We start from the raw sequence: 9,104 nt of genomic DNA on the forward strand, positions 1-9,104 counted from the left end.
CGTGGGGTGGTGCATGGCAGCCCTCTGTCCCCACCCACCCACGTGTACCCCTTAGCCCCTCTCCAAGTACCCCCAGGGTTATGCATACCCCCAGTTGACAACCCCTGTTCTAATTGTTGGGGAAATGTTTGATTTATAGAAGATTCCTTCATAACCTTTTAATGATGTTATAATGAAGGATTCTCTTTCTGTCTGCTGACTACAAGTAGGGAGTGTTAAGAAATATTTCATGACCAAGTGGCCCACAATAAGGAGAATTCAGTTTGTTCCATTACAGGGAATATATCACTATCTGAAATATTTCTACCTCCTGCTGATTTAGGGGCTGTGGAACATGAAGGAATTGGGTGCCTTTTCTATGGGGTCATCTCTAAGAGCCATTTTTCAGTAAGAATTTGATACCAAGATAGAGGGATAAATTGATGAGGGAAAAGAACCATTATTAATCCTTTCATAAACCTGGTAGATTAATTCAGTCTATTCACGTATCAAATTCATGTGCTGAAAACTGAATTTGATAGGTGAATATATCAAATTTAGTTTTCAGGACATGTTTCTTTTAATCAAAACACTGAATGAAGGTTAATATGCAGATGCCATAATATTAGTCTTGGTCTTTGTTACTAACAGATACTGGGCCTTTATTTAGTTGGACTTGCCTTTCCCCCTAGCATATTTTAATTAACTTTTTTTTTCCTTTTACAACATAGAAAAAACAAGTCAACTCTCTTTCTACAAAATTAACTACATTAGAGGAGGTGGGTAATGATTGTTTTGAAATATCAAATGGTTTTTGGTTTTTAAGCCAGTAATACAATGACATGATTGGTGCACTAACAACAATAGGATATTGTTTCTCATTTTGTTTTAAAAAAGATTTCATGATGTCTTGCAACAAAATGAAAACGGGAGAGAGGAATCTTCTCAAGCCTAAAACTGTGATCCTATTGGAAGTAATAGCTTATTGAATATTATCTGTATTTCCTGTAACAAGCCTAATATTTTTCCTTTTCCTCTGGAGATTTAAACTTATTTGTTGAAAGTGTTTAAGTGTGTTAGCAAAAATGTTTTACTTTAACCTACTTTACTTCTCCCCCACCACCAAGGAGTGGGGAGGGGGGGCTTCATGTGATGCTGCCTGGTCCCAGATGGGAACTCTTCCCTATCCCCCCCACAGGGTGACAAGGGGGGCTCTGTTCTATGCTGGGGGACACTCTCTACACCACTTGTTTGGTCATCTAAACAAAAACAATGTTTTTCTTACCTGTAATGCAATCAGTAAATCCTAAAGTTCTTGGAGATTATTTTTAAAACAGCAGCATAATAACAGAAGATATGGGTAGCAGTAAATTATGTCCCCTTGCAAGAAACATCTGTAAAATATGATTTCTGTTCAACGTTTCATATGTTTAGTTCCACATTTTTCTCTCAAGTCCAAGAGACTTTTGTTCTCTGTTACTGGTAAGTAATGTAGAGGATGCCATACTTAAAAGAAGGCTATGTTTTCTAACTTCAGTTCAACAAGATATTTAAGTCCATAACTAAGCTTATGCACGTGAATGGCACCTTTACTTCAGTATGACCTGACCTATGCTTAAGTACCTTCCTGAACCTGATCTAATTTGGAAAGAAATTGGTAATTGGTATTGGCTATTTTTCAATGTTGTTTCAAGGTGGTGTTGGTATAGAACAATGTGGCTAGGGACATTCAAAAAGCCTGAGTCTGAATTGATTCAATCTTTCAAGGTTAGTCTAACTTGGAGAGAGTGAACTGGTTTGCAAGTGAATAGATATTTGGCACATGCCTCCAGTGGCTCAGGCCAGAAGCCCAGGGGCACTAGAGCAGCCCTTCTCTTCCAATATGGGAGCTGAGCAGAGGGGGGCATGGCCAGGCCCTGACAGGCATGAGTTAGACTGAAGGGGGGTTTAAACACCCACCTTGGCCTGCAGGGTTCAGAGGCTGGGGGAACAGGGAGTTTCTGTTTGGTAGGGGGGAGGAGGGGAGAGCTCTGCCCACCCCAGCAGCTTCCTGACAGCTGGGAGCAATCCCCACACACAGGGCTGCTCCTCCCTCTCCCCCACTGCCACAGGGCAGGGAGGGGGGCTCCGTTTGGTGCTGGAATGGGGGCTCTTTCCCTCAACTCCCTCCAACCCCCTCCCACCACTGTGGGGTGGGGAGGGAAGCACTGCAAGGCTGCTTGGCCTTGGAAGGGGACTCGTCCCCTTGCTTCTCCCCCACCACCGAGGAGTGGGGAGGGGGGGCTTCATGTGATGCTGCCTGGTCCCAGATGGGAACTCTTCCCTATCCCCCCCACAGGGTGACAAAGGGGGCTCTGTTCTATGCTGGGGGATACTCTTCCCCCCTCCTTTTCTTCCCCTGCTGCCACAGTGCAAGGAGGGGTGGCTCTTGCAGTGCTCCCTGGCCCGGCCCAGCCAGGGTGCTGGGAGTGGCTGTAACAGAGCCGCAACTGCTGGGTCTGGCCCCAGCCCCATGGCCTGGTTAGGCCTGGACTTGCTCAGTCCCAGCTAAGGCTGCCGCTTGGTGGGGCCAGGCCAGGCCCCGCTGTGGGGGTGGGGCCAGCCCTGGCTGGTGCAGCTCAGTGATAGGGAGGTGAGAGCAGCCAGGTAGCTGCTTTCCCTATCAATGAGCATCTGGCATCCGTGGCCAGCAGCTGGTCAGGCAGTGGCTTATCTGGGCCTGCTCAGAAGTACTGCGGGCCCAGAGACCAGCAGCCACCCACCACAAAGCCCGCTGAGGCCTCTCAAGTACCTGCAGTGCCTCTGAACAGGCCTGGATAAGCTGCTGTCCATCCAGCCACTGGCTGCGCACACTGGGCTGTTCTCACTGATAGGGGAAGCAGCTGCCCGGCTGTGCTCACCTCCCCATAACTGAGCTGTACTAGCTGGGAGTGGCTCCACCCTTGCAGCCTGGCCTGCTGCCAACCAAGTGGTTGCCTTAGCTGGGACTGAGCGAGGCCAGGCTCTGCCGGGCTGCAGGACCAGGGTCACCCCCGGCAGCTGTGACTCCATTAAAGCCACTCCCTGTGCCCCAGCTGGGCTAGGCCAGGAAGCACCATAAGAGCCTCCACTCCTGCCCCATGGTGGTGGTGGCATTGGGAAAGAAAGGGGAAGAATTTCTCTCCTGCAGCACTGAAGAGAGCCCCTGCTGCCCCACAGGGGGGGAAGTGTCCCCCTCTGGGTCCAGGGCTGGGGCTGGGCAGCCTGCACAGAGTCCCCCCTCCCCACCCCTCAGTGGTGAGGGCAAGGGAGAAGGAGGGGGAAGAGTACCCTCCAGCATAGAACAGAGCCCCCCTCCCCACCCTGCGGTGGGAGGAGGAGGAAAATTCCCCATCTGGGGCTGATCAGCATTTGATGGAGCCAGTACTGGGGTTGCTGGGGGGACTCCTCCCCCATCAGTGACTGGCCACTGGGGGGACCTCTCTCCCCATCAGCAATCAGCTGCTGGTGCTCCCCCAGAGCCAGGAAGCACCAGTCACCCATGCCCAAATCAGTTAAGTGATTGACTTTTATTAGTATGTGTTTAGGATTGTGAATCCAAAAAGGTGACAAAGCCGGTAGGGAAATACAAATTGCCCGAGCAAGGGACAAACATTAGAGGGATGGGGGTGAGGAGGGGAATGCAACTAGGTTACAGAAAATACAATGTTAGCCAACTAAGCCTGGGGAAGGAGAGGGAGGGGGTTTGCGACACTGAGAGAGAAAGAAACCCATTACAGTGGTCTGCAGTGGTGGAGGAAGTAGTTCGAAGAAAGTGTTTCAGTCCATATAGAGTCTCATCACAGGGGTCCTCTTTGGGTGGAGCGGGGTCGTCCGTTGCTGATGAATCCTCTCTAAGTGAAGTCCATCTGGTGCAGAGGTGGGGTTCAGGTGGTCCCCTCTGGGTCCAGTTCGGTGGCGGTTCGTCTGGTGGGGTCGGAGTACTGGCGGTAGCCCGTGATGTGTTCCACGTACATGTCACGGGACCAGCGGATGGTGTCAGACACCATGAGGCAGCGCATCAGCTTGGCGTAGTGGTGGGAGACGTGCCAGGCATGCAGGATGCTCTCATTGCTGGGGTCCCAGGCTCCGACCATTCCCATTATGAGCACGTCAATCATCACATCATAGCCACGGCCCCTCAGGATGTCATTCAACCAGGCTTATCTCAAAGCATTTTCAGCCATTTTCAAACTGGTTTATGTGCACTGAATGTCTATTCTGTTAGAGATATAAACCAGTTTCTGATCACTTAAACCGATTTATGTGTAATGTCTGTCCCTAGCCTGTATGGTAGTAGGAGACTACTGATGGAATAAGCTCTAAATTTATATGCTTGCTAAACTCAGTCTCTAAAGCTGTGCACTAAACCTCGTGGATCTGGTGTGTAAGTAGTAATACATCTCTTTATCTCTGTATCTGATTCTGGATACTGAATCAGGAGAAATATTTTAGTTTAGAAAATTATGTGCTGTTGTAATAGTACATGGTATTCCTCTTTCTGTTTTTTCATTGCTTTCTTTTGTTTACAAATTTTAATTGGCACTTTTTAGGACTGTAAGGCTGTAGTGTACAGATCGTTGGCCCAATTAATTCATTGGATTCTTCTGGTAGAACCCAGGCTGCAATGGAAAATAACCACAGATGGAATATAGCGCACAAGCTACCTGCAACTTGCACTCCATCACGTTTGGATTTGTGTGCTATCTACAAAAGGGATATGATTCATTGGTGAGATGGGATCAGACAGAGCACCCCAGAGATATCAGGAATCCTCTGCCAAAACAATTCCTGTAAAGCAGTGGTTCTCAACCTTTTTGGACTTCAGGCACCCCTCCTTACCTTGTGAACTGAATGGCACCAAATTTTTAAAAACTAACTTTATATATTACAGTGCTTATCTCTTTGCAGAAGGGCTGGGCAGTGGGAGTGGGGAATCAGCCAGGCAGGGACAAACCTGAGCTTGTGTTTATCTGCTTACCTCCTCTCATCTTGCAGCATTCTTCAAGGGTTCTGATAGCACCCCAGGGTCCTATGGCACCCTGGCTGAAAACCACAGATAGAGAGGTTTGGCTGGAGTTGAGACCTGTCCTCCCTTGGCATGGGACCAATATGTCACTACTCTGTGACCTCTTCTACTGGTGGTAGTGTCTTTCCTCATGCATAGAAATATGTTTATAAGTAGAAATGTATGTTTATATCTACAAACATGGCCTGGGATGTAAAGTCAAGTCATGTTCTTTCTGGCTTGCACATCTTCAACATCAATAAAGCTTCCGCAGCTGGAACTGGGTCAAAAATTCTGTTGATGATATAGGAGCCAGAAAAGAATCTCTAAGAGCTGAACTGCCTTTACAGGGATAAGCTGAATAAAAGCTTATTTTTCTTAGTCAAGTGACCTTGAATATACAGACTTCCTTTTTCTGTTTTGAATAAAGATTGTGTCGTGTCACATGCTTGATATGTGATTATAACCTCACTTGGTGCTAGATTCATAGATTTCATAGATGTTAGGGCTGGAAGAGACCTCATGAGATCATTGGGTCCAGCCCCCTGCCCAAGGGCAGGAAGTCAGCTGGGGTGAGATGACCCCAGCAAGATAAGCATCCAGTCGTTTCTTGAACATATCCAGAGTAGGTGCTTGCACTACTTCTGGGGGAGTCTACTCCAGACTTTGGAGACTTGGGAAGTAAGTTTTTCCTTATGTCCAGTCTAAAATGGTCTTCCAGCAGTTAGACCTTGCCTTCCCTTCTTTGTATGATGGGGTGTTGGTTATAGCCTTGTTGGGCTAAGGACATAGGCAGACAAGGTTCTTTGGATAAATGTGGTGTCTTTTATTAGACAAACTAAATAGTTGGAAAAAATGTTATGTGCAAGCTTTCAGGCACAAAAACTCTTGTTCTGGCATTGGAGAGAGCCTGCTGGTGTTTTGTGTGCTCTCCTGGGTGGAATAGGGTAAATATACAAAATACAGGTCTGTGAGAATACAAACACATGGCGGTGAGGATCCAAGACAATGGAACACAATAAGTGAGAGACAGGTAGGTTGGAAGAGGAAGGAAGGGAATGTAGCTGGTAAAATGCAGACAGGTTACCTGGGATTATCAGATGGCAGGCAGGTTATACTGTGCCATAAATCCAATGTCTATATTTAGTCCGTGATTTTTTGTATCCAGTAGATTAATGGAGTGAAGTTCCTAGGCTTATCTATGAAAGGTGTTTTGTAAGTTCTCTTTGAGGATTAGAACTGAGAAATTCAAGAGAGAGTAGTTGTCTTGTGAGACATTTGTCTTTGATAGATTTTTGGTGTGCATTCATTCTGGTATGCAGTTGTTTGGTTTCTCCTACATATTTTCCATCAGGACATTTAGTGCATTGGATGAGATATTACATTTCTTTGTATGATGCCATATATGTCAATGGGGTACAGTGCATGAAGAATGAACAAGACCATCTTAGAATAAGCTTCAGCTTAATGTGAAACATACTGCCAAATCACATATGTGAGATTTATTTTCTTGCAGTTCTATGTACTATATTACTTTTCTTCCCATTTCATGTTTGGTCTTTTAAAGTGCTGGTCAAGTCCTATTCTGTTTTGCACACAGAATGTCTTGTTTTGATAGTCTGCTTTCCATTAATTTTTTAATTTTATTAAAGTGCAGAGCCCCATGAGGAGAAAAATGCAGCTATTTTTAAGGTGTTGTAAGTTTAAAGTGCATGGGTATATTTTTCAGGGCATTATACAGGAAACAAAATCTTACAAGAATAGTATGTTTCAAGCCTTGGTGGAATAATCTATGTAGCTCATCTAATATCTCAGTTTTGAAAGCCAGTAAGATTTAACTTATTTGTGTGTGTTGGGGAGAGGGTATTATTTCATTGTAGGTGGACACCAGATCAGACAATCAAAATTTTTGACCTGTTAGCCAAAACAAGGTCTATTTATCTTATTTGGAATAGCCAGGAGCAGGCCAAACTAGTTTGGCTTAGCTCTCATCAAATCAACCTTTTCTTCTCCAGCAACAAGCATAAGATCCTCTAATCTGTACTTAATGGAGTTTTGCTTGAATAAGAGACTTTGTGGGGATTAGGCTTTGACCTGGCTATGCAGTTGTAAAGCTTAATTTCATCATTCTAATATGACAAAAGCCTTAGTCTGTCTGTCCGTAACGCTTTATTCACACTCTGATTGGTTGTCTCGGTAGCCAATCCAAGTGCTGTGGACAGAGATGCACAGCAGAGCGCTGCCATGACAGTGGGGACAGAGGGCCTGGAGTGGGGGGGGAGGCCAGCAGCGTGGTGCTGGCCTCATCCCTCCACACAAGGGAGTGGTGCCATGAGAGAAGGGACTAAAGGTCCGGAGGGGCAGGGCAAGGCCAGCGCCACCTTGGAGCCAGGGGCCGGGTGGTCCCCCCCTCCCCCCCCGAAAAGCTGGCAGGGAGGGGGAGGCAGCAACGAAGAGGGGAGGGAGGGAGAGGAGTGATAAGGGGAAGGGGGTTTACTGGTGGCAGTGTGTGGCTGGCCAGCCACTGCCACATGCAAGCTCCCCTCCCCCCAGTTCTGAAAGGCGGGGGGGGCACACAGTCCTGCACCCAAAGCAGTGGAGGGGAGCCAGACCCAAAACAATGGTGGGGAGGGCGGGGATGAGCCCAGGCCTGAAGCAGCGGGCGGGGGAGCAGGCCCAGACCTGAGGTGGGGGGGGGTGGAAGGGGGAGAAACCGGACCCGAACCCAAGGCAGCAGGGGTAGGGGCAACGCAGGCCTCTGACCTCTCCCTTCCTCCCCCCCATCACTCTTGACAGGCAATTTGCTAGTATCATACTTTTCATGTAATCAGACTCTGACTCATAAAGAAAGTGTTATAACTGTCACAGGTTCAAGGAAGGAGCTGTGAAGTGCAAAGAAGGTAACTTTTTATTTAGGCACAGATGGGCCAAAAAACAGAATTACAGATCACAGGACAAATCACATTTTGTAGAGATACTTTTATATTGCTGTAGCATGGAAGTCCTCCTTTTAGTTGCACAATGGGTTAAATCTTATCCCCTTCCTCCTGAGGAAGCTGGGCAAAGGTATGGTTACAGCTGTAGTTCTGTACTAGCAAGAAGATGGTAAGTCTGGCTCCTGAAATGCAGAGCTTGGTTCTCTGAAAGCTCCCTCTTTGTTCTTGCATAGCAGGATTTAAGGGTGGCTTAAAGAAGAAGCAGCGTTAATAATTTTGGTGCTGTGCACAGTACTGTGCATCAGTCCCTGACCTCTCTCTGCCTCTGTAAAGTTAAGAGTATGTAAGCACTAGAAGTTACTATAAGGTCAGGGCTAGTGATTGTGGTCTGAGTTGGAGGATTTTTCCTTCCCTATCCTCACAAAGGTTTCTTTGCTGGTACAATTGTATAAATATAGCAAACCAGGCAATAATGTCACTCCTGCCTAAAAGAGGAAAGACCTGGTTTCTGGATTTCTTTCTTTTTCTTAATATTAAGTATGTGGCATTTAACCGGCAAGCTTCTTGTATTAGGGTTGTGATGGTCATGGTGTTTTAACTGTTTCCTTTAAGAAAAAGTAGGGCTATGAGAGCACATGTTGTGATATCTGCTGGGAGAGCAATCCAGCAGTGCACAGACAATCCCAGAAACTTTTTGGAAAGTGTTGGGTCCTGGTGCAAGTGCTGGATTGGCCAATTAGGCGCCATGCTTTTCTTGACCTGCTGCTCACAAACAGGGAAGAATTGGTGGGAAATATAGTAGTGGATGGCAATTTGGATGGCATTGAACACAAAATGATTGAGTTCAGGTTCCTGAGAAAAGGATGGAAGGATAGAAGCAGAGTATGGACCCTGGACTTCACAAAAGCAGACTCTGACTCATTCAGGGAATTCCTGGGCAGGATATCCTGGGAGGCCAGTCATAGTTTCATAGATTTAGGGTCAGAAGGGACCTAGTAGATCTTCTAGCCCGACCCCCCGCCAGGGCGAGAGAACAACAAAACCCCAAAACAAGAAACGGGACTCAAATGAGTCCAGCCAGGTAGGCATCCAGCCTCTTCTTAAAGACCCCCAGGGTAGGGGCCAGCACCACTTCCCTTGGAAGTTGGTTCCAGCTCCTAGCC

At 46.9% G+C, this 9,104-nt stretch overlaps 1 protein-coding gene across 1 annotated transcript in view; it reads left to right on the top strand.

Annotated features, from left to right (window-relative positions):
* The window catches only part of MRVI1 (murine retrovirus integration site 1 homolog), a 289,447-nt gene that overhangs the window by 8,113 nt on the left and 272,230 nt on the right, over nt 1-9,104 (top strand). Inside the window, exon 2 of the mRNA XM_019519582.1 lies at nt 711-758. Within this exon, the coding sequence (XP_019375127.1) occupies nt 711-758 (48 nt within the window). The remainder of the gene's footprint in view (nt 1-710; nt 759-9,104) is intronic.

The sequence above is a fragment of the Gavialis gangeticus genome, unplaced genomic scaffold (assembly GCF_001723915.1).
Source record: "Gavialis gangeticus isolate Ggan-Ray unplaced genomic scaffold, GavGan_comp1, whole genome shotgun sequence".
In the NCBI taxonomy this organism is placed as follows: Eukaryota; Metazoa; Chordata; order Crocodylia; family Gavialidae; genus Gavialis; species Gavialis gangeticus.